At 41.5% G+C, this 26,836-nt stretch overlaps 1 protein-coding gene across 4 annotated transcripts in view; it reads left to right on the top strand.

The window, feature by feature from the left end:
• The window catches only part of LOC145349031 (uncharacterized), a 63,105-nt gene that overhangs the window by 13,852 nt on the left and 22,417 nt on the right, over positions 1–26,836 (top strand). For 2 of the 4 annotated variants that reach the window (XM_080197272.1, XM_080197271.1), the window contains one exon: positions 23,680–23,837. In XM_080197272.1, the coding sequence (XP_080053398.1) occupies positions 23,798–23,837 (40 nt within the window). In that variant the 5' untranslated portion in view covers positions 23,680–23,797. Of the gene's footprint in view, positions 1–8,867; positions 8,993–11,034; positions 11,088–16,694; positions 16,849–23,679; positions 23,838–26,836 lie in introns of those variants that run through there. The other 2 variants (XM_080197270.1, XM_080197269.1) reach the window with 2 other exon arrangements.

Below are 26,836 nucleotides of genomic sequence, written 5' to 3'. Positions count from 1 at the left end.
TGGAAGTAAAATACTGGATGAGACAAAAATTGTTGCAAATTTTCCACTCCCAGCTCCTGTCAAAATGAAAGGAGTTGTGTGGTAGAATTGGCAATGTTTCCATTTAAAATGGCAAAATTACAGATTGCAACAGATTTAATTAGCAATACTTTAACTGCTACAAATTGTATTCCTTCCTAAATCTCTCTGAAGAACAGAAAAAACAGACTACACAAGTTTTAAAAGTCTTGAAGACATGTTTTGAATACCAACTGAATGAGACTTATGAACAGTATGTATTCAATATTAGAGCTGAAGGTGGAAAAAGAGTCCATTAATCAGTACGTGCCTGTGGTAACACATCTTGTAGAATCAGGTGAATTTGGCAACTAAAACATCATCTCATTAAAGATAGATTTGTCTTTGGCATTAAAGATACAACAGGTTGGTTCCTTCGAGTCTATAGCTGATAAGTGGTTGGGACTATCTGAGTGATGATCACAAAATGAGAGCCTACTGGGGTACACATCTTCAATGTTCTCAACAGCAGTCAGCATATATGGCAACATGGGACGTGTCTAGAGCAATTGTCATCTCGATCATACACAGTGGAAGTGAATGACCAATATACTGGCATTTATGAACAACTAGAGAAGCTGTCCCTTCACTGCAGACAGCCAATCAAGAAAATGAAATTCCACCAGCTTTAGAGGGCAGAGCAACCATCATTCCCAGAGCTCCACCAGTACCCCACAACCCACTGGTATCCAACAATGGAAATGGAACAACAATTACTACTGGAACAACAGTGCCACAAGAGTGACACTCCCTGGAGAAGGAACATTATCCAGTGAAAATACGCATGTGTACTGTTAAGAGACTTGCACAATTTAACCATTGTGTGCAATGCTTGTGTAGAGACTGACAAGAATAACAATTTATTAATGCATGAGAATAGTTGTGATGCTGTGGGTAACTCAGTTACACATGATAGTGCATGCAAAGTTATCTGTTTTTGATATGGAAAGGAGGATAGTTGGGTTTTAAAATGCAATCATTATTAAGTCTCTTACCTGGCTTGCCAGTCATGTGACCTCTGCCATAAGGGAATGTTTGGGGGCAGCCATTGTTGTTATAAATGGTTCATTAAGCACATTACACTAGAAAGATAACAGTCTTGAGCTTGTAACATTAGACTGATTAAAAGTTTGGATAACTGTAGAGCGGATCCTGGCCCAACTATCCCCAACCAAGCCTGACTGGTCACCAACATGCCTATCCTTCCTGATCCAACTACCCCTGATCAACCTACCTATTCATCTCCTGATCCACCTCATCCATCCTACCACCCTACTCATTCTTTCCTCTTCCATTCATTGACATTCAAAAACTGGATATTTAAACTTGCCATACGACAGCTAGTGCCATGAAAAGGTGGCATATCCTGTCTTCCCCAACTCCACCTGATTTCAACTTGGCTCCCTGAGGGAGGCTGCACTCTGCCAGCTCAGCAGTGTTGAGTTGGGGGGAGATTTGAGCAGAATGGCAATTTGACAATTATTGCTGCTCCTTGGCAGATCCTGGCAGATGTAATCATGGACTTGTTTGAAATGTGTAATTAAGAATTTGTCTGATTTAGATAGCAGTGCTGTACATTCTATTAACCACAAGCCAAATGTGTATAATTAGAACATAGAACATAGAACATTACAGCGCAGAACAGGCCCTTCGGCCCACGATGTTGCGCCGACCAGTTACAAAAACAATGACCCACTAGCCTATACCAATCCCTTTTCGTCCATAAACCTATCCAGAGATCTCTTAAACGCCCCCAAACTAGACGCATCTACAACTGCAGCAGGCAGGGCATTCCAATCCCTCACCACCCGCTGGGTAAAGAACCTACCCCTGACATCCGTCCTGTAGCTACCCCCCCTTAATTTAAAGTCATGCCCCCTCGTGCTAGCTTTCTCCATCCGAGGAAAAAGGCTATCACTATCCACCCTATCTAAACCCCTAATCATCTTATATGTTTCAATAAGATCCCCTCTTAGCCGCCTTCTTCCCAACGAAAACAACCCTAGATCCCTCAGTCTCTCCTCATAGGACCTCCCCACCATACCAGGCAACATCCTAGTAAACCTCTTCTGCACCCTCTCCAACGCCTCCACATCCTTCTTGTAATGCGGGGACCAGAACTGCACACAGTACTCCAAGTGCGGCCGCACTAGAGTAGTGTACAGTTGCAACATTACACTGCGACTCCTAAATTCAATCCCCCTACCAATAAACGCCAAGACACCGTACGCCTTCTTGACAACCTTATCTACTTGATTCCCAATTGAATTCCCAATTGAATTTGATTGGAAAATAATTAGAAACACAGTGCTCTGAATGTGATTTTTAACACTCTGATCTCTGTGGATGTGTGTGTACTTTAACCTATGTGTTGGTAAATTTATGAAATAAGAAACAGGTTGCTAATGAGTGCTTTACTACCTCGATTACTGTTTGTTAATTATTAGTTCAAATGGCGTCAAATACAACTGAAAACACCAGATCACAGCAGCATTATGTGGAGAGGTGAGCTATCATCATGCGCAATAGCTATTCCAAGCCAGCAGGACAAACAAGCCCATCCAATAATGAACAGATCAAACATTGTGGCATATGTATGCAGGACCTAAACAGCATTCTGCATGGAAACCAACTGCTTGACAAAATCTAGACATTGCACCAAGTTGCATTGTGTCTAATAATACATATCACAACTCAACTTTGGTGATTGTTTGTATGAATCTCCTCTTCAATGTGATGTAATGGGTACTGTTCAGCACATAACACTAGATTTATGGTGACCTTGAAGTCTCCCCAAATCATTACAGATCCATCGTTGATTAGACGGGTGATGGAGAAGGGAAGTGCCCAGACCGAGGGTCTGTTTTAACGCCAGGAGCGTAGTGAAGAAAGTAGATGAGCTTAGGGTGTGGATTGCTGCTTGGGAATGTGATGTGGTAGCCATTACAGAGACTTGGATGTCTCAGGGACAGGACTGGGTACTTCAGGTGCAAAGATTCAGATGCTTCAGGGAGGGGGGGGTGGCAAAAGAGGTGGTGGAGTGGCACTGTTGATCAGGGACAGTGTCATGGCTGCAGAGAAGGTGGATGCTGTGGAGGGACTGTTTACGGACTCTCTGTGGGTGGAAGTTAGGAACAGCAAAGGGTCGATAACTTTGCTGGGTGTTTTCTATAGGCTGCCCAGTAGTGACAGGAAGTTGAGGTGCAGCTAGGGAAATGGATCCTAGAGAGATGTAGTAATAACAGTTGTCGTGATGGGAGACTTTAATTTCCCAAACATCGACTGGAATTTCCCTAGGGTAAGGGGTTTGGATGGGGAGGAGTTTGTTAGGTGTGTTCAGGAGGGTTTCTTGACACAGCATGTGGATAAGCCTACGAGAGGAGAGGCTGTAATTGACCTGGCGCTGGCTAATGAACCAGGACAGGTGTTGGATCTCTCGGTGGGAGAGCATCTCGGGGATGGAGATCATAATTCTATCTCCTTCACGATAGCATTGGAAAGAGATAGGATCAGGCAGGCTAGGAAGGTGTTTGTCTGGAGTAAGGGGAAATATGAAGACATCAGGCAGACAATTGGATGAGTAAAATGGAAGGAGGTGCTCTTGGGGGGGGAAAAGTACTGAAGGAAGGTGGCGGATTTTCAAGGAATGTTTGGCTGGAGCTCTGCACAACAATGTACCGATGAGACAAGGTTTTGGTAGGTTGTGGGAGCCGTGGTGCACAAAGGTTGTGGTGAACCCAGTCAGGAAGAAAAGAAAGGCATATAAAAGGTTCAGAGAGCTAAGAGATGTTAAGGATCTAGAGGAATATAAGGCTTGTAGAAAGGAGCTTAAAAAGGAAAATAGGAGAGCCAGAAGGGGACATGAGAAGGCCTTGGCGGGTAAGATTAAGGACAATCCCAAGGCATTCTACAAATATGTGAAGAGTAAAAGGACGAGAAGAGAAGGGATAGGACCTATAAAAGGTGAAGGAGGAAAAGTCTGTGTGGAACCGGAAGAAATGGCAGAGGTGCTTAATGAGTACTTTGCCTCGGTATTCACAGTGCAAAGTGATCTGGGAGATTGAGTATGTGGATGTTAAGAAAGAGGATGCATTGGAACTTTTTAAATTCTATCAAGATAGATAAGTCGCCAGGACCAGATGGGATGTACCCCAGGTCACTGTGGGAGGTGAGGGAAGTGATTGCAGCGTCCCTGGTGATGATCTTTGCATCGTCGATAGAGACGGGAGAGGAGAGGTTCCTATTTTCAAGAAAGGGAACAGGGATAGCCCAGGAAATTACCGACCAGTGAGTCTGACGTCAGGTGGTTGGTAAGTTGATGGAGAGGATTCTGAGGGACAAGATTTATGAGCATTTAGAGAAGTTTAGAATGATCAGAAATAGTCGGCATGGCTTTGTCAAGGGCAGGTCTCAGCTCGTAAGGCATGTTGAGTTCTTTGAAAATGTGACTGAACACATTGATGAAGGAAGAGCGGTGGATGTGGTTTACATGGACTTCAGCAAGGTGTTTGATAAGGTCCCCCATGCAAGACTTCTTAAGAAGGTGAGAGGGCATGGGATCCAAGGGGCTTTGGCCTTGTGGATCCAGAACTGGCTTGCCTGCAGAAGGCAGAGAGTGGTTGTGGATGGGTCTTTTTCTGCATGGAGGTCGGTCACCAGTGGAGTGCCCCAGGGATCTGTTCTAGGACCCTTGCTGTTTTTCATTTTCATAAATGACCTGGATGAGGAAGTGGAGGGATGGGTTAGTAAGTTCGCCAACAATACGAAAGTTGGTGGTGTTGTGGATAGTCTGAAGGGATGTCAGAAGTTGCGGCGTGACATAGATAGGATGCAAGACTGGGCGGAGAAGTGGCAGATGGACTCCAACGTGGATAAATGTGTAGTGGTCCACTTTGGCAGGACCAACGAGATGCGGGAGTACAATATCAAGGGTAGGATTCTTAGCAGTGTGGAGGAGCAGAAGGACCTTGAGGTCCGGGTCCATAGGACTGTTAAATCAGCCTCACAGGTGGAGGATGTGGTCAAGAAGGCGTATGGTGTACTGGCCTTCATTAATCGAGGGATTGAGTTTAGGAGTCGGGAGGTAATGCTGCAACTTTATAAGACCCTTGTCAAACCCCACTTGGAGTACTGCATGCAGTTGTATTCGCCTCACTACAGGAAGGATGTGGAAGCTATTGAGAGGGTGCAGAGGAGATTTACAAGGATGTTGCCTGGATTGGGAGGCATGCCTTAGGTTGAGGGAGTTAGGTCTCTTTTCTCCCTGGAGAGACGAAGGTTGAGAGGCAATCTGATAGAAGTTCATAAAATGTTGAGAGGAATAGATAGGGTGGATTCTCGGAAGCTATTTCCCAGGGCTGAAATGGTTGCTACAAGAGGACACGGGTTTAAGCTGCTGGGAAGCAAATACAGAGGAGATGTCAGGGGTAAGTTTTTCACTGAGGGTAGTGTGAGTGGAATCGGCTGCCGTCGGTGGTGGTAGAGGCAAACTCGCTGGGGTCTTTTAAAAGACTTCTGGATGAGTATATGGGATCTAATGGCATTGGGAGTTACAGATAGTTCTATGACTTGGTAAGTATAGATGTGAACGGCGCAACTTGTGGGTCTATGTTCTAGAACAACAGACGTGAGTCATTCACTGATGCTGACCAGTTCTAGAACTCTAATCTTCAGCAGTCGATCCAAGTCAGCCTCCACCTTTGGCCTAATAGCATATGGTACATAACTTGCTTTTCAAGCATTTTACTTGGCTTCCATCTTTTATTTTCAATTTGACTATAATGCCCCTTATCCCGCCTAATTTTCCATGGAAAACAACGGTGTGTTTCTCTTAAAATTTTCATGTGCCTTATTCTCCATTAGTCATCATGTTGATTGACTTCAGCTCAGTTCAATCGAGTCTTTTCCAGTTACGTACAACCCATCAAGGTTGGATAATTTCTCTTCACTGTGTAGAGGCAAATCTATTCGCCCATTGAGTTGCTCAACCACTTCAAACTGGCCCTCCAGAGGAACCACTTCACCTGTGCGTGTCTTCGGCACCATAATTGATGGCCTTAACAAAATTTGTTGAGTTTATCAAATCTCTGGCACCAGCAAATCTGCTGCCCCAGTGCCAACTTCAATCCTTACTAGCTCCCTATCCAGCAGTGGAGTGACCCAGTTTATATGTGTAGTACCAGCAATGTCCACGTTTTTAGTCATAATTCCTCCTCTGAGTCTGAGTCTCTGGTCTTTTTGACCCTGTTCTACAGTATGGACGTCTCTTTATTTTGTTTAAATGCTGTCTTAGCTTTCTCTTTTGTTCATAGCTCACTTTTTATTCCTACAGGCATGCTCTGTGTCTTTCCACAGATTTAACATTCCAGACCTTTTACACCAGCATTCAGCTGCAGACTGCCCTGGCCTTGTACAATAGCATCATAGAACATAGAACACTACAGCGCAGAACAGGCCCTTCGGCCCACGATAGCTTTGACAATTTTAGTGTTTCTTCAATGGATATTGTCTATTCAAGTACACTAACCCGATTTTCTCAGTTTGCTTTGCACGCCATTCCATAGAAACAGTGATTTCAATGGCCTCCTGCAAAATAAAGAGACTCTCAGATAATACAAATTTTTGTATCACTTCACTGCATCGACCACAAATAAACCTTTCCCGAATATCATCATTGAACATATCTCTAAAGAGTGCAAGTCTTTCAAGTACTGGCACAAATTGCACAACTGACTCCCCCTCCTTATGACTTATTTTATGGCATCTAAAGTGCTCTGCAATCACCAGGGATTTTGGTGAAAAATGTGCTTGCAGAATGTCCACAATCTGTGTGTATGTTTTAATTCAGTGTTAGTTTGCAGATTAAAAGTTTTTGTCCACATTCAGGAAAGTGGGCACCATAATATTTTCAGCTATTTTGTTTGCCTGCACAAAAAATGCTTGGTATAAGAGCTTCAGTGCTCCTTTTTTTTTGTCTAAAGATTACACAATGTTGAAAACTCCCACCATTTTTCCACTTGAGCAGGTTTCCCGTGTACACACTTTGCACCTGTTTCCAGCAGTTACCTCAAATTTCTTGTACGAGGTTTCTAACTGAGTTTCAGCCTCTTATTTATAATCTGCTTGTAGACTATCATTTACCCACATTTCGTTCCCCCTCCACCCCCTTAGTACACATGTAAGTTTTCTTCATATCCTGACTTTTCATCGGTTAATGCCTTCTTTGTGAGTGGCTAGCAAGTACACATCCATAATCCTTGTCACCAGTTTGTTGTTGTGTATTGGAGGCGTGATACACAGGACAAACTTTGGTTAAAGAACAGAATTTTATTACAGGTTTGTGATCTCTTCCATGAATGCTTCTCTGTTTCCTGCACTAGGTCTATTACCTCATTTTCAGTGCATTCATTAATTCAGCATAGCTCTGGTGAGCCAGTTAGGAATAAATACATAACAAGAACATGCTAACATCCTACACTAATTGGTGCAAAAACAGCAAATATGCAGAATTATTTTTGAGCTACTATGGATTCAAATTTTTACCATGAATCTCAGAGCAAACATGGTATCCACTATAGGTTTTTGTGAGGAGTGGCTGAAGCTGAGAAAGTAGATTTTTAAAAAAAACATTTCCAGTATCTGAAAGGAGAGAGTTACCAGTCTATAAACTGGCACATGCCATTTGTAAACCTTCACTCATACAGAGTGAGAGTGTGACCCCTTCCTTCCTTCACTGGCACAAATCCAGAACTCCAAATTCGGATGTGGTGCAATTAAGAAGTTTGGGTGTTATATTTTGAATCCAGAAGTATGGCTATTTTATAAGTGTATTTTGCAGCTTAACCGACTTTCCATCCTTGTATGTCAATGTAAGTCTCAGGATCAGGTATTGCATATTCATTCTATGAATTATCTCACTGCCCTCTGGAAGTCACAGATGTAGAACTCAAGGCAGCCTTTGATATTGTCAGCAGAAACACTTTGAGTCGTCATTACAAGACCATTTCCTTAACATTCTCCTGAGACTAATTTATTATCTACACCAGAACTTCTCAAACTTTGGGTTGTGATCCCCATGGAATTGAGCAATGGGATTTTTGGGATTGTGAACTCCAGAGCAGCCATGGCTGTTATGGAGCTTAATTGACTGCTGACATCTCCGAGGCCCTCTTAAATCCTCACTACTTTCCAGTTATTGGGCGTGGCCTAATGGACAGATCTTCAAGGTCTGATTCTTGTTGCAAAAAAGTCTATGAAAACATAGTTTTAAAAAAAACTGCATGTTAAAATTTCTCACCATGCTTAACTGCTACACCCCACTCTCAAATCTCTTTCCTCCCCTCCCAAGCTCCCTTCACTCTATCAAATCCACCCTACCCTTCTCAGTTTTACTCCCCTGCCCATTTTCACTATAGGGTTGTGACAATTTTCAAGCTTCAAAATGGGAAAACCCAGCACCCAGTGGGAAAACATTTGGAAAGCACTGCTGTACAGACTCAGGGCTATTTGTCCAGCTGGAGAACCACAAGTGTAAAAGATTCTACATCAGATCTGAAAAAAGTCTGAGCTGCTTCTTGGTTCCAGTTTTGCTCAGTGAGTCTATGGATTGAATCTTAGACCACAGCTCTACAAGCAGTCTTCCATAGACCTGGATTGTGCAGATGACCCACTTTGGCAAAATGTGATCTCAGACATTCATTGGAAAAAATAACATGTTTGGGATATTCTTTGGCATAGTCTGCTCAGGTAACAAACTGTCACCAAATGAGAGAAGTGAGTCTGCCAGACTGAGATTTGTTTTTTTTTGTCAGGTTTTATACAGGATTTAAATATCCCTACAAAAACAGAAGTACTACCACTGCAGTACTCTTGTGTGGACCTGAATCAATGTTGCTAAGCAAGATGTAACTGGAAGTATCTCATGGGCACTGCCAAGGTAACAGATGAAAATTAAATGGTGTGATTTTTGTCTGGAACACGGATGAAACAGATTGAAGTCACCATTAATCATTTAACACCAGGCACTCTCTTGTCATCCATTTTTAGAGAGAAATTTCCCCTTAAATTGGGCACTGTCAATCAAAACCAAGGTCTCGTTGAAACACCAACAATTTGGAGATTGGAGGGGCTACTGAATCATCCACAGTTAAACTGGATCTGCCATCAGTCTGGTGCTTGAAACTAAAACTATAAGCTGCAGTAATGGCAGTCGGCTCTGCAATTCTCTGCTACTAAATGTAATTGCTCACTTGTTCACTCAAATCACACTCTCAAGAAGCACACTAATCTAACTGGACATTTTAGTGGATTACAGCTGAAATGTTTAATTGTAATAAATGCTGTCTCTCAGATGGAATGTTAAATCAATCTACCTGTTCAATATACATCATCGTTCCCATTGCAAAGAACAGTAATTTCTACAGGTATTCTAGTTAGGAGTGGCAAGGTGCCACAGTAGTTAGCACCGCTGCTTCATAGTGCCAGGGACCCGAATTCAATTCCTGGCTTGAGTCATTGTCTGTGCAGAGTCTGCATGTTCTCCCTGCGTCCACATGGGTTTCCCCCGGGTGCTCTGGTTCCCTACCACAGCTGGAAAGACGTGCTGGTTAGCTGCGTTGGCCATGCTAAATTCTCCCTCTGTACCCAAACAGGTGCCGGAGTGTGGCGACTAGGGGATTTTCACAGTAACTTCATTGCAGTGTTAATGTAAGTCTGCTTATGATGCTAAAAAATAAACTGAACTAAAACAAATCTTTACTCTACCAACCAACACAATCAAAACAAATTTGCTGGTGATTGACTTTTATTGCTGCTTGTGGGTTCTTGCCATACTCCAAATAGCTATCATGTTTACCTATGTAACATAAGTGACTGCACTTAAAGTATCTTTCTGCTACCTTTTACCACAATACCAGAGTTTTCTCATGGGCAGAAACCACAATGTGCAGAATGGGAATTCCATTGGGCAATCCAGTATGTGTGGCATCTTGAGACTTTGTTTCAGTGGGGATATCTGTGGAAGCAGTTTGCTTTTATTCACTGGGGGCCTGTTGACAGAGCTATGTTATGATATCTCTATGTTGAAACAGGAGGTGATAGCAACAACTACTAGTGAATTTTTATCCCTGGCACTGACTGGCTATTCCTGTCCAGTATTTTTGACCTTGAGGACTGGCTGGGCTGGGCCTCTGTAGCTGTTACATTGATGCTTTGTTGTGCCTTGCTGCAGCTGCTGGCCACCCCCTAAAGGTGACTAGAGATTGATGTTGAAACAGATCTTCGACAATCAGTGGATAGTGTGAAGCCCAGCGCATATTTTTGGATTATTTGATAATATATGATAACAGAGAGAATTTGGCAAAGAGTCATTTAGTACTAAGGTTTTAAAAAAATGAAATACATGTTCACATATTTAAACAATACATCTTGACAAAATATAGTATGCACATTGCTTATCCCAGAAACAAATAAAAAATTCTGTTATTTGTCTGCACGTGGGGAAAATATATCTCACCATTGCACTCCGGTCAATACAAGTGGATAGACAATGGCTAGATCTTTGCTTTATTCATTCATGGAATGAAACATTGTTGACTAGGCCAGAACTTATTACCCATCCCTAATTTCCTTTGCAAAAGCTGTGGCCTTCATGTGGCTCAATCCATGTGGTGTAGGAACACCCACAGTGCTGTTTGGGGAGGAGTTTCAGGATTTTGACCCAGTGACAGGAAGGAACTTTAATACTGTAACAGAATTATTTTCAAAACAGAACTGATAGTTGAGCTTCAAAAGACCAAATACTGAACGTAAAGGTAGGTAGCTAAAAACTGCAAAAGACAGAGCTTATTGGACTGTTGACCAGGTTAAATAATAATTATCTGTAGGAAGGAGAGAAAGTTGATGTTTTGACTCCAGATGACCCTTACAGATGCTGCCAGACTTGCTGAGATTTTCCAACGTTTTCTCTTTTGGTTTCAGATTCCAGCATCCGCAGTAATTTGCTTTTATTTAAACGATAATTATTCTCCAAGGTAAGATCAACTGATATAGGGTTTTGACATTTTTATATCAACTGACTAACATTGCATTGCTCAAACCTATTGTTCTGTACATTTCTCAATGTGGAATTAACAACTGATGTGTCTAGTTTTCCTTGCCTAATGCAAACTTTGTCCATTTGTGAGTAGACAACACAAATCATCAGTTTCAGATCACAAGTGAATGCTTCCATTGCACCTGAATTGCACTATTCTACAAGTTGATATAGGGAGGTGACAAGACTGCCCTAAAGCCTGGAGGCATTTGCACCACTAACTGGGAAGCGAAGGCTGTGAACGGATCATCATGGTTCCATCTGGCCCATCAGACCCAAGGCTTTGAGACTCATTAACTTGATAGCAAGACAGAATGGTGGTGGCAAGGAAAGGATTGGGAAGCTAACCCGAGGCTATGAAATCAGCTCCCGTGTGCGACAACAATAGTCCCACTACAGTAAAACTTGTGGCTACAAAATTGAGCTCCTCAGTCATCCAAGCCTATCGGATGTCGTCCTTGATTTTGAGGGGCCACCAACAACAGTGGTAGGGAAGTGCGAGTCTATTACCATTAAAGTGGGGCATTCCACTATTATGCAAGTGACTGACACCACTCTTCCCGTGGGTATCCAGCAGACCCAAATACACCATTTAATGTGTAAAAGAGCCAATATCCATTTTCATTAGGGACATATTGCACCAATATAAGAACATAAGAAATAGGAGCAGGAGTAGGCCATCTAGCCCCTCGAGCCTGCCCCGCCATTCAATAAGATCATGGCTGATCTGTCGTGGCTCAGTTCCACGTTCCCGCCCTCTCCCCATAACCTTTAATCCCCTTGCCTATCAACCCACGTCTTAAAAATATTGAGCGAGGCAGCCTCCACCACTTCAACGTGCAGAGAATTCCAGAGATTCACCACCCTTTGAGTGAAGAAGTTCCTCCTCAACTCCGTTCTAAACCGCCCCCCCCTTTATCTTGAGGCTGTGCCCTCTAGTCCTACTGTCCTTTCTGAGCGGGAAGAGCCTCTCCACCTCTATCCTATCCATCCCATTCAATGTCTTATACGTCTCAATGAGATCTCCCCTCATTCTTCTAAACTCTAACGAGTACAAGCCTAGTTTATTCAGCCTCTCCTCCATAGTTCAACCCCCTCAACTCCGGAATCAGCCTAGTAAACCTCCTCTGCACTCCCTCCAAGGCCAAAATATCCTTGCTTAAGTGCGGCGACCAAAACTGCACACAGTACTCCAGCTGCGGCCTCACCAGTGCCCTATACAGCTGCAGCAAGACCTCCCTACTTTTATATTCAATCCCCCTTTCTATGAAGGCCAGCATCCCATTCACCTTCCTGACCACCTGCAGGCTGGGTTTTTGCGACTCATGCACAAGGACCCCGAGGTCCCTCTGCACCGTCGCATGCTGCAGTTTTTTGCCATGTAAGTAATAGTCCTTCCTACCGTTATTCCTACCAAAGTGGACAACCTCACATTTGCCAACATTAAATTCCATTTGCCAGTTACTGGCCCATTCGCCCAGCCTATCTAGATCCTTCTGCAAACTCTCCACACCCTCCGCACAATTTGCCGTTCCCCCAATCTTGGTGTCATCAGCAAATTTTGACACCATACACTCGGTTCCCTCCTCCAGATCATCTATATAAATGGTAAATTTCTGAGGCCTGGGGCACTCCACTAGTCACCAACCGCCAATCCAATTCATGGATTTCCTTTTCTGTAGGGCTATTAGAATTCAGGGATATTTGTTAATTAACCCTTTTAAACATTTCACTTTCAAGTTCCAAAAGGATCTGTGATGATTATCCTTATTGGTGACAGTGATTGTATTTTATCGAGGGTCAGTAAGACAGGAAGCAATCGAATGTCTGAGAAGCAGCTTCAAAACGCAACAGCATTACCATTACAAAAGCAAAATATTGCAGATGCTGGAAATCAGAAATAAAAATAGAAAATGCTGCAAATAATCTGGTCAGACAGCAACATGGAAGCTAGAAGCAGGTCATTAGCCCTTCCAGACTTTCCACTATATTCACTTTGATCATGGCTGATCATCAAATTCAATATCCTGATCCCACCTTCTCCCCATATCTCTTGACCCCTATAATCACAAGTACTACATTTTTATCTGCCTGATTTGGAAATGTGATTACACCAAATGTTTATGCCCTGAGCACCATCACATCAGTCAATGCAACATGTATAGATGCCCCTCCCATCAACCCATCCTTCCATGAAAGTTAATTTGTGGGATGGTTCCAAGTTTTCTTAGGCCAAATATCTCACCTGTACTAAACTATTTTGAAGGGAAAGGTGGGAGGTAGCAGTGTAGTTGTATTGCCATTGGAATAGTAATCCAGAAATCCAGGTGAATGCTCTGGGGTCCTGAGTTCAAATCTCATCATGGCAAATGGAATTTGAATTTAGTAAAAGTCTGATGGTGACCATGATACTTTTGTCAATTGTCTTAAAAACCTATCTAATTCACTAATGTCCTTTATGGAACACAATCAGCCATCTTCACCTGGTCTGGCCTTCATGTGACTAGATCTATAGCAATATGGTTGACTCTTAACTGCCCTCTGAAATGGTCTAGTGGGCCATTCAAAAGCCCAGCAACTCCTGCATTCAATAATTAATTTTTTAAAATCCTTTCCTATAACCTATTTATAAAAATCAATAGAAACAATGGTAATGATTTAACCCAATCATTTATCATTCTATGATTTGCCCAGTTTCAGGTGTTGTGACATACTGACCTGGTTTGGGCTGCCAGGTGTGTGTCTTCTGATTCCTAGTCCCAACTATTTCTTAATCGTTCACCCTGATCAATATGTTGGCATTTCAAAACAGGGAGTGAGAGAAAAATCCAGCAGATCTGGCAGCATCTGTGGAGAGAGAGAGTTAATGTTTTGAACTCAATATGACTCCCCTTCAGAAATAACTAACACATTGGGTAAATAAATTGACTGTTCCTGATGTTGACGTTGGGTGCCCAAAATAAAAAGAAATTCTAATTTCCTAGAACTAACAGAACACAATTTTTATTTACAAGGGGGAACAAGAAAGTATTAAGAAGGATATCATCCTTGTTTAAATTGAGATTAATCTTACCTTGCTCCACATGTTCCATTGTCTTGACTGTCATGATTTTTAAGGATTAATTTCTCAAACTGAAACAGAATATAGAGGTTGTGTCTGCCATCAGATTATCTTGTTTCTGTGGTGTGTGCAGCCTTTTCGAAGAATTTAGAAAGGCATTCCATAGCCCAGTGTTTATTGATATATAACTAAGTAGTTTCAGTTGTTTCAGCTGGCATTTGGCAACAACAGGGGGAAGGTGTGTGACATTGCAAGGTTTTTTCAGATGTCAGCCACCAAGTTCAAGTTGAAACATATTGAATGTGACTAGCAGGAATGCAGAAGGCAAACTGGATGGACTTTTTTCCATCTAGCAATTTCTATTTCCTAATCATCACCAACATGAATTTTGAAGTTTGTTGAGAACACTCCTAGAAAACAATAACTAATACAAACTGCAAGTCCAATCCACAAATTAGAAAATTGAGATTTTTTTAGCAATCTGAATAAAAGATCCCTAATTGAATTTTTTTTGAAGGGAAGAAAGCAAGTTGAAGTTACAAATTTTAGTTTTTTACTAGAAATGCACTAAAGGGATGGGGTGGGCTAGTTGTACTGAAGGTTTACTCCCACCCTAAACTGCTACCATTAACAGATTTGATTTATTATTGTCACATGTATTGATATACAGTGAAAAATATTTTTTACACACTATATATTCAAAGCATACCATACATAGAGAAGGAAAGGAGAGAGTGCAGAATGTAGTATTACAGTCATAGGGTGTACAGAAAGATCAATTTAATGAGTTAAGTCCATTCAAAAGTCTGGCAGCAGGGAAGAAACTTCTTGATGCCAAGCCATCAGTAGGTGGGTTAGTAGATGAAACTTTAAAATTAGTTAGAGAAATGGGAAAATATTTTTAACTAAAGATATGTTGGAACCAAAAGGATATAATTTGTGGTTCCTCCTTTATTTACACTCTGAATAAAGCAATTATACAAATGTGTAATAAACAACAAATATATACACTATGGACTGGAATGGTTTCTGGTTACGTACTCACCAAATTGCTATATAGATGACCAGTTCCGACAAAAATACAATGCAAATGTGATACTCTACATATAACTATATAAGTTAAAGCTCGTACAGTGTGAATAAACATCAATAGTCACAATGTAGGGAACTTTTGTTCCCTTTGAATAGAATGTATCTCTGATTATTTTTATAAGATTCTGGTTACCCATAATGTCCTTAGTTCAAATTTTCTTCTTTTTAAGTATGATCAATTTTATACATCGTGAGCAACTTAAGTTTAACGATGTGACTCGTTGATACTTGGATAATATGCATCATAATTAGCCAGATAAGGCTCGCCAATTTGTTTTAAACGTCCTTAATCACCAAATTAGCACAATGAAAAGTAACAAAATTTAATAAATCAAATAAAATTGAAGAGACAGATCAGACTGAAAGGTGACCTGATTGTCGTCATCTAGTTGTCATACAGTGATTTAGCTACCACTTCAAATTTTCCGATCATAGCATTACTGGACCATCTTGTTGGAGCTCTGCTTGAACCAGTCTTAATCCCTAGATGTTCCCTTCACTTGGCCTCTTGCCCTTCTCCCATTAATCCCTCTGCTGGTGATTTGTCATTTCCAGCTGCGTGGGTGGCACGTCCAAAGAACTCCATTTGAAACCTTTTGATATTATTTAAGAGCTCACTTTTTCGGCCGCCTCATTCAGCACTTCTTCGTTTGTTATTTTCCCCAATTAGCTTGTCCTGAGGACCCCACCTCGAGCACCGCATTTCAAAGACGTTGAATTACTTCCTGACCTGACAAACGTGGATGAAGGCATCTATCTGATCGGATGGAGAAAATGTTCCAATTTGTTCAAAACTAGGAGTATAGATTATCACTAGTAAATCCGAACTTTACATCTTCGAAAAATGTTAGAAAGCCTTAGAAAAAATGTGGAACTAGTTAAATGCTTGAGGAAGAAAAAAGTAGACGGTTATATTGAGAAGTTGAAGTGAAGTCGGATGAAAGCAGGTTCCTGTAGAGCATGAACATTGGTCGGAATCTGTTGCTGTTTTTGTGCTTAAAATGCTATCTCATTTTGTGTATTTGGGGATCAAGGATTACATTGCTGCACTTGTGCCCATTTTCAGACAGAGGGGAACAATAGAAAGGGGAGTTTAAACTTTGTTTTTATTTAGCAGCTACTGGGTATTCTCTCTACCCACAAGGCGAAGTTACTACTTGTGTTAGTCCCGGCTCTGTCCCAGAGAACTCACCTTGTCAAGGTGAGCCTTCCTCCTGAGCTGATTGGTGGCTGGCTCAGAGCGGTGGTGATTTGTCGGTGGGGCATGTCCATCAGGGCGGCTCTCCCTCTCATTAGGCGCGGTTCTCACTGGGTTGCCGCCGGCTGAAGCCGCTGCTCTCACTGGCCGCCGACCCTGGAGAGCTCAGCAATTTCACCCGGGGTTTGAGCGCTACCGAGATTCAGAGGCGATGTCTTGCTGTTTAAGGACGCCCAAATCAAAGCACTCGGTGGATCTGAGTTTCCTGAGCAAGGAGGAAGTGAATGCGATTCTGGAGGTGCTGGAGCGGGATAAGGCGGTTCAGAGGATGAACAATGAGAGGTTGAAGTATGTAACTAAACTAGTCTGTGTTCAATTACTTGAGTTGGTCGGGAGATATTGACAGCCGTATCTGACCCTTGTTGAAATGCGGAGCCAGGAATTGTCTCAAAAATGCTTTTGATTGTGAAGTAAACTGGTTACTTTTTTAAAGCATGCTAGAAATACTGTAACAATGCAGCGATACATTTATTACCCGATTTTAATATTCTCAGTCTCTTATTTCGAAATCGAGTGATTTTTTTTGTCCGCTTTGGTGTCGGAAACGAGCAGAAACAAAAACATTTAACAAAATACTAACAAACTGGAAAGGGTAAGGGCACAAAACACAAGCGCCGAAAGTATAGAGTTACCCATAACCCATGAAAGTTAACGTGGTGGAACTGTTACAGAGCAAAATTATAAAGGAAATGTTTAATCTTGAGGACTTGGCAAACTATCATTATCGTAAAAAAAAGTTATACGAATACAAACAATAAGCAAGTACTAACATTGAGAGTGCCACCACTCTGACCAATTTCCACCTGAGTGAACTATGGGTTAGGAGATATTTCGCCTGTTTTCCACATACTTCCCGATGAGTGTGCCTACGCAAGACAAGTTTCCGTGCCCAGAATGACTGCTGCTGGGTGCTTTCAATTCTCTCCTCTCACTAACCAACTCCTCCAGTGTTTGATCTCCTCATCCGAGCGCCATAAAATCAGTGAAGCAGCGTCACTAATTCCTACAGCCACTGTTTCCAGAATGCGGACCTTGCAACTCAAAAAAAGACAGTTACGTGGATAAACATTTGAATTAGGGAAATATACGTCTACCCAATATATCAGCTAGATAATATTCTGGACTGGTTGCAGATTTGTGCCAACCATACCTTCCCCATATTAAGTTCTGTTTCATAGCGATATTACTATGGTAAATTGCTAAAAAAATCAATTACTTCTACGTATCGGGGGTGGGGGGGGGGGGGGGGAACTTCTGCTCCCTGGCAGTCCATAACGATGGATATCGGGGATTTTCTTTCCAAAAGTATACTTTCTTCATATGATATCTAGAAGACCTTTCAAAGTTGGCATTTTGTAAACAAACCAACTATGTTTCTTTCAAAACTACGTTACTCATTTACAACTTACAATAATCATTACACCTAGCCTAAGGAGATTCACCCATTTTCCAGCGTTTAATTTAAAAAAATGTTTATGGCATATGAGTGTTACAGGCTGGGCCAGCATCCATAACTACCCTCCATTTAGGAGCCAGTCACATTCCTGTGGCTCTGGAGACGCAGGCCTCCAGATCTTGTCCTGGACCTCTGATTACTAGTTCAGTGACAACACCACTACCTCACTGTCTGCCTCCTTTCACAATCACTGAAAGGCCTAAGATGCCTTTGCATCGGCTGCCTCAAACTTGTGTCCCTCAACACACAGTCCTGGACCTCGGAATGTGCCAGTTTGCACTGCTCAGTCACATTCAACAAAGAATGTCTTTCACCAAGTTGATGATTCTCGAGAGCTGTACAGTATGTGAACAGCCCTTAGCGCAGAGAGGGCTGTGTCATGGAACAAGATGACCTTTGACGAATACCACTGCATCACTTTCCAGACCGTCTCAGTAAAGACATATTCCGGAAGGAGGTGGATAAGAGTCTGTTCCCCAATGCAGCCCCTTTGGGGGCAACATGCTGAGAGGGTGAGACTCCAAAAGGATCTGACAGGGAGGGCCCTTCTTGCCTCCAGTCCAGCCATGTCTTGATGTAAAAAGAGAAAATGCTGCATAAACCCCTGGCAGGTCTGAAGATAAATCTTTGAAAAACGGAGTTAACATTTTGGATTTGGATCATCTTACTACAGTCTTGATACTTCTGAGGATGAGGCATTCTGACAAATAACTTTGATAGTCTTCTCAGAAAGAGATTAATGTCCGCCCATCCTGGAATGTATCTTTGCAGAAAAGATCTGGAAGAAAAGGCAGTGGTCTTTGTTGAGGTTCATCCCGAGCAGTTTAGTGGCTCAGAACATTGCACATACACAACATGCTGTGATCCTGTCATTTGGATCCTGTTATAGTGTGCCTCCCCATGTTTGGACAGATATTATGTATCCAATGTCACTTCCAGGAGAAAAAAGAAAGATTTGCATTTAGACACGTGCTTTTCCAGATCATCTCAAAGTTTACAGCCAATACAGTGCTTAGGATGTGCAGTTATTATCATCATCAGTGCTTCCAAATGAGGATGTTGTTTACCTGGATTCATGATTTGAAACATGAGTTATTGTAGCCTGCTGTTGTTGGTGATGGTGGAGTCACTCCTTTTTCTGATTTTTCTCCTTTTTTTTTCCCCCTGCTTTTGTTTTAAAACAAAAATGTGTCTTTGATTATGAGCTTTGTCAGAATTGCATCTTTTGTGATGTATTTTGATTATGGAGTTGTTTCTAGAACATGTGACAAAAAATACCCTAGGCTTCCAGTGCCCAGTTTGTCAGTAATGCTTTACTAATTCATTTCTGACCTTCAGTCCTCGATGTTAAGGAACATTCACACAGGCCAGTTATTGGGTAGCTGCATTGCTCATGTAGGGGGTCAGAAAATGACAGCTTGCACAGTTGAAGGCATTATGTACATTTCAATGCTCCTTCCTCCCAGATTTACACCATTTCACTTTGAGGAGACTGCAGTGCTGTCTCACTGATCTCATGGTATTGATGCTGATGCCAAGCTGCTGGTGGAAGTGCTATCGTGTGTGTAGTTTAAGGATTCAGTGAATGTTTCAAGTGTGAGCCGCCTTGATTTTTTTTTTAAATTGTTGATCTTTACTTAGTGTTTATCTTGAGGGTGTGCAGAGTCCTGTGCTTGTAAGTTTGATATTGACAAGTGCAAAATACACTCTACTAGTTTTTAACAACATAATCTTCAAACAATGGACAGAATCTTGTGCCCTCTCCCGTGGTGAGATAAGTCACAGGGGTGACAGCACTTCAAACGGGTGAGAGGATGGTGGGTGGGGCAACACCACCTTCTTGCCTTGACCCCAATTAAGTCCAGAGTACTAAGGCCTATTGATAGCTTTCCTGCCCAGCTGCCAATTGAGGTGCTGAAATGGGCAATTAGTGCCCACATGACCTCATCCTGCCACTGCTGTTAACCCAATAGTGGGCAAGGGGCTCAGCATGCAGAAAGCACAACAAGCAAACCCTGGTATGTTTGCTTGCACATTCCCAAGGGGCTTCCCAGAGAGTGAGGGGGCTTCTCTCATTCAAAGGTACTTTGCCTCATCGAGGGACCTGGCATTGAGAAAAGCAAACCAGCTGCTACCCCATGCCCTTGCTAGGGGAATGGAATAGTTCAACATACTATTTAAATTTAAAATTATGCTCCTTGAAGTTTCTCTTCAAGACCAACAGAAACTAATTCTACTTTTTGTAAAGTATTTCTGTTTGTCCATTGAAATTACACTTTTAAAAGTTATTTCCTTGTAAGTTGAACACATGAACAACTGGCATCATCCTTTTACAAGGTAGATAATCAACTGCTAAAGAAACAAAATGGCTGATTCCATAATGTAATATGATAATATTTCCCAGGGTAAGCATGGCTTAATCTTTTGTTTTATATGGACAGATTAGTTTATTTGTATGGCATACATTCAGGTGGCCCAGATGGATGCTATTGCATAAGACAGTGCCATATAACCTTCACAGGGAGGTAAAGAACCTTCCCGGACATCTATCCACAACAGTTGACACAGCTCAGCCACTGTCTCGGTTAAGTCTGTTGACACATACAAGATGGAGTCTTGTAAACATCCAATGGATGTTCTGCAGACTGTGTCACATATGGGGCAGATAGTGCCTGAAGGAATTGGTCAACGAGTTGGTTGCAGGTTTATGTGATCCTTGATTTCTACATGTTCCCAACGTGTTCTCGAATGAACCCTTTCCATCATCACGTATAGATGTTTTCCAAATTGTGGGAGCTTTTTCTCAATGAAGATAGACAATGAAATTCATCATTGCCTCCAACGTGATAGCTCACTGAGGTGGCTGACCGAGGTCCTTGAATAGTAAATGCAGCAAATGTGGCATGTCTGAAGTTTCCTGAGTCTAAGATTTTGCCCCACATGAATTGATCTGCCATAGCTAATGGGACAAAGCTATTTTTAAAAACAACTTGCACTAATATATAGTGCATTTATCAGAAGGAGATATTAAAGCAGGTAACCAATAGTCAGTCAAAGAACATCTCAAAGGAGGACAGGTGGAATAGTTTACGGAGTTGAGAGTTGTTATTGGTTGTATGCCTGATACCAGACCCCTGCAATAATTGCTCTATTTTGAACTTAGTTGCAGCAGATGACTCCCAGGAGGACAATGAAAATGCTTTGAGTATCCTTGAAGGGTCAAACAGTCAAATATTCATGCTGACTAATGGGAGCTCCTGATTTGTGATTGACCAAAATGGAGAAGGTTCATTCAGAAAAGCACCAAACGCATTAGGCGGAATTTTTCCGTCCAGCTTATCCCGTCCAGTGGGCGGGATACTACGGATCATGCAAAGGTCGGTTGACCTTGGGCTGGATTTGGGGCAAATGAGCCAAAAAATCCCAAACATAGACAGTTAGCTTACCGTGGTCACAGGTGCAAAGGATGTCATTTGTGACTTTGACTAGGACCATTTCAGAACTATAGTAGGAGCGGAAACTGACTGGAATGATTCAAAAAAGCATTTATCTGTCTTGAATTTATCTTGTATGGGCAGTGTGGACTGTGGGAACATAGCCCGTCTGAAGTCATGAAACTTGGCATGGTAACTCAAATGTTCTGTGGAAAATTACAGTTCATGTGCTACTGGGATAAAAGAGGTATAATTTTCAGAACATAACCTGTCAACACTGTATAATGTTATGTTATTGTCTTTGAACTTCACCAGATTTAATTTCACCAATTAAATTCTTCGATTGGCATTGGTGCTGTCAGTTCCTAAGCCTATAACACCTAGAATTCTGTCTCCCTAAACCCCTGTAACTGTCTTTACTGTTACGATTTTTGTTTTAAAATCTGCCTCCTGTGACCAATCTCTTGGCAATTTGTCCTTATATATATATATCACACACACACACACACACACACACACACACACACACACACACCCCCCCCCGACTGGCTCAGAGTCAAATTTTGTTTGACAAAGCTCCCATGAAGCACCTTGGGACATTGCACTATGTTATAAACACCATGTTATAAGAACGTCATTCTTGCTGTCCGATTACCTCGGCAGGGAGAAATTTGAATCTTTCTCATTTTGTCCTTCATTAACTTTTAAATTAATTTGCTTTTGTGTCATTTCTGGAAAAAGTATACTTTTGTTATGGTGAAATTTGGTAGCAAAAACCATTTAAATTCAGGAGAACATGTGAAGAATTGCTTTCTTTTTCACTTCCCTTCGTCTAATGAGACTGGGTGGGGACATGCTCACTTTAGTGTTTTGTCTTGCTTATTTAGTTCAAATTTCCTTTTTATATTCTGTCCAGTAGACTTTTATTTGTATAACCTTACAATATCTGGAGTACTGAATTCCATGAGTGATTTCCTTGATTTAAGAAATTAAGAATACAAGTTCAGCATAAAAAGTTGACTGGCAAATTAACAAGTGAGCACTTTTATGCAGCAGAAATGTCATTTTGCAAATTTGAACCCTGTAAATCACATTATGTAAAGAGCAATGTTTGCATTTTAAAAAATGGCAACAAAGGAGAAAAGGACATCAATCCAGCTGGCCATAACACAAAACTCAAAGTTAGAACTCTGGGCAAGGTGTGAAGAATATTCTTCCCTTGTGGATATTCTCCCTATTAATCTTTCAGTGCTGTAAATGTGCCACTGAGCTAATCAGAGAGAGCTTGTGTGACAATCAATCAGATTAATGAAGGCGATACAGATAAGGAGGAATACATATAATTGACAAATTGCACACTGTAGGGTGGACTTGTATCTAGTTATTGTACTAATTTTCATACAGTTGCAGGTGGTAAGAGTTAGGCGGAGTTCAGTTAAACTAGATTGTCATCCACGAATTTGTTTGTTGCCAGCAGCATCTTTGTGTCCTGTTGGGAGAGCACATCTCATCATATTGAGAGGGCAGGATTTGCCATCCACAAGCTCCGAAACTGGAAAATTTTGCTTGAGGTCAACAGACCTTTCTATGGTCCTCCCCTCGCCCGCTACAATTCACATGGTGGGCAGGACAGTAAAATATTTCTGACTGCACTGTGAAGTCAAGGAAAAATTTGTTTTTAGGTCATAGGGAGTCTTAACAAATGGGATGACAACAAACATTGGCATTGTTTTCTTTTTATATTATGAATGTTCTGTTCTATATTACTATAAATGTATAGTATATTATGACTGTGCTGGAGCAGTCAAATGCAATTGCCTGTCATTGTTTGAGTGCAATTATATTAGCCTTCGAATATTTATGTGTCCCTCTGATACTGGAGGAACTGTCCATAATTCTGATATGAACAATATCCTGCACACATTTGATGGCATTGTGATAACTATCACCAAAGTATTATCTCAATATAGTCTACTACTGCATGGAACAAAAGCTCTGAAAGTCATTTGAATATCAACATATCAGTTTTCTGATGCTATCTGGATGTTAGTAATAGTGAAACGGAGTTATTCCCTGATACCCTACATCCGCAGAAACATAAAGAATTGTTGAAACACAATGATGGTGACATGGTTGATAGAAATATTTCACATTTCTGGAAAGATCGCTTAAATGCCTGGTGCAATTTTTTTTCTTTGTAATATTAATAATGGTTGGTTTCATTTTTAGGGATCTCTATAACACAAATCACGACAAATTATGGTTGAAAGGTGTAACGGGTCAATGGTTTGAAGAAATAAGGAATGCAAAATTTAAGGATCAGACAGACTTAACCAAGATACTTAAAATGCCCCATACCCGGAGTTTGAGAAAGAAAAACAGGACAGGTTAGTAAATCATCTTTTATGATCTAAACTTGATAGAGACAGAGAATAGTTTGTGATTTTTTGTCTCAGCATGAACATGTAAGCTAATATTTTCAATATTCGATAGTAGTTTAACACCAAGCTTTTCCATCTTTTTGTTCAGAAACAAATTGTCATTTTTCTCTAACATAATACTTAAATGAATTGTAATAATTCCTATTTCATAATGAAGGAACTTACTGGTCACAACTATCACATTTATCAGGAAAGTCTTACTCTTTTTTTGTAGCATAGTGGTTAGCGCTGCTACACCAGGACACCCAGGTTCGATTGTAGCCTTGGGTAACTCTTTATGTGGAGTTTGTACGTTCTCCCAGTGTCTACATGGGTTTCCTCTGGGATGTTCTGGTTTCCTCCCACAGTCCAACGATGTGCAGGTTAGGTGGCTTGGCTGTGCTAAATGTGCAGGTTACGGTGATTGGGGGGGGGGGCACTTTCATGCCTCCACAATGCTGACCGATCTGATATTAACAAATCACAAGATGTTGCTGACCCATCTGCTTGTTCCTGCTTCTCCATTGTCCCTTAATATTAGCATACCCCCTCTCCTTAGGCAGTCCCTTGGAATTCAGGATGACTTGACTTCAGATGACTTGCTTCCACTTTAGTTTGATGGGTACTGAGTTGGCTAATAAGTTTAGTGTGTAATCTGCTGGCTGTGCCACATGTGAGGGTCAGCAGTGCTTAAAGGGTTAGTTAGATGGATTGTTTGGAGACTTGTTGGTGTGCCCCCTCCGATATCTCAACTTCACCTCAGAACATTCCTAAGACTTGCAGCAGTGTTAAGTGTGCTGGCATGAGATAAAGGTACAGAAGTGTGATATGGTAGGTGAGTGAAGGAGAGGAGGCAGTGACTTGAGCAATATCTGAAACTAGTGAAGTTTATTTCAAAGGTAATGGCATTTGAAGATGAATTCCTTTTACTGTTTTGCAAGGGTAAAATTCATGTGGCACTACATTCTAGTTCTCGGACTAGCATGGATTGTGGAATGATTCCACTGACTTTGCAATGTCTGTCTGGAAAGGCCCTCTGGTTCTGTGTGGATCATTGCTCCTGTCTGCATCCTGCATCAGGAGCCACTCGCTGAACATTTATTCGATGTTCTTCTTACCAGTGACTCTTTCTCCGCCATTTCCACTTCCACTCAGCCACCTCACTTCCCAGAACTGGCTTTAAGTGGTAGTAATTTGATCTTCTGATTCAAATGTGTTAGAAAATGTCCGAGTTCTTAGCTGAGTCACTTTACTTGAAATTTCTTTGTGGTATGAATTATTATTTAAATCTATTATTGCAATCACTTGAATTCATTAGTTTATTTCATATCAAACCAGTTGGCTTTTTTAGGACAGTCCCTCTTTTTAAGTATAGATTTCATCAAGGTCACTTTTTTTGTATAGCTAATAAAACATTAACCTAATCAAATGCAGTCATGCATAAAAAGATTCAGACCCCCTGGGTGTTGGAAAGTTTGAAATGTTTTGTTAAGCAATGATTAGCCTGCATATGCCCAGGGAAGTTTGAGTACTACATGAGGAACTGGACCTGAAGAGATTCAGCTTGTTGATCTCTCACTCGCTCTCTCGCGCTCTCTCGCGCTCTCTCTCGCTCTCTCGCGCTCTCGCTCTCACAATGAGTAGCAGACTGAGAGAGGGGTTGGTTTTCTCAGTGTAGTCTAAGGTTCAGAAGGCTTTCTATACCTAACAGCGCTGGGTGTACCTTCAAAAGTGTTTCAAGAAGGCAGCTCACCCCCACTTTCTCAAGAGCGGTTGGGGATGGGCAATAAATGCTGGCCAAGCCAGCAATGTGCACATTCCATATACAAATAAATAAAAAGCTGCTACTATTCCCTTAGCATTGCTCACAGTGATGTGGAGCTGCCAGCCTCTGAACAAACAGCTGTAAGGTCCTCAACAGGAAAACCTAACAGTAGCTACTTATGTGCCTGAAAGGCACTTGACACCTTTGGACCTCCCCCATGGGACTGACAGGAGTGAAAGAGAACCCATGGGTTCCCCATTGATTCTTTAACCAATGGGTCAGCCTCTGTCAACCTGACTAACTCCATCCAATAGTGTCTGACCTCCCTAAACCAAACCAAAGTCCTAGATAACTAAATGTCTAGGTGTTACTTAAATACTTTAAGGACAGACTTGACTGGACACTATTTCATTTGCTGTTTGATTAATGTACAAAGCTTATTTGGAAAGTTGTTTTCTAACAGGGAAACTTTCCTACTTTAAGATAGGAGCTTTATTCTAAACAGAAGCTTTAATCACACATGGAAATCTTCAAAGCAGATGGAAGAAAATGGTTAATTTTATTTTCTATATGGAATAGAGTTAAGAGCAAAGTTTGGGATTAGGGGTATGCTTGCATTCTGTTATACATGCATATCCAATGTTTACATTTGGTTTGAGATGCAGGCCACAGCTGAACAGCCTATGTAGACAAGTGGATTGCATACTTTGGAGTTGAGAATATTGATCACTTCAAGGATTGTGTCAGGATGTGTAGTGGATGATAGAATTGGTGGCTTTATGGGTAAAGAACTGTCAAGATCACAATCTTAGGAATTTATTTTGCTTCATTGTCAATGGGGAGAATTTTTGCTGTAAAATAATTGCAGGGTACAGTGCAATTGGGGGAATTTTGGGGGAACTGAAGGATTTTATGTTATATAGTTGATGAGACAATGAAATACAAAATAGAGGCCCAAACTGAACTGGTGACCAGACGTACATTGAGAGATGCGCATCAGGACCATGCAGAAGTCATGACAGATGTATGTGGGAATTCCTGGGAAGTTTAAACTCTCAAAGGGCTGATTTCCTGAGGCTGTCTAAGAATGTCTCTGACTCTGAGCTTGGAGGCTTGGGCTAAATGGACAGGACTTATACTGGGAATGTTAGACAGTTTTAAAGCATAGTAAACAGCTGGGTAAATCCGCAAGCGATTTTTT

The sequence above is a fragment of the Carcharhinus amblyrhynchos genome, chromosome 10 (genome assembly GCF_965287045.1).
Source record: "Carcharhinus amblyrhynchos chromosome 10, sCarAmb.v2.hapA, whole genome shotgun sequence".
NCBI classification, from domain to species: domain Eukaryota; kingdom Metazoa; phylum Chordata; class Chondrichthyes; order Carcharhiniformes; family Carcharhinidae; genus Carcharhinus; species Carcharhinus amblyrhynchos.
This window is presented reverse-complemented; position numbering and strand designations above follow the sequence as displayed.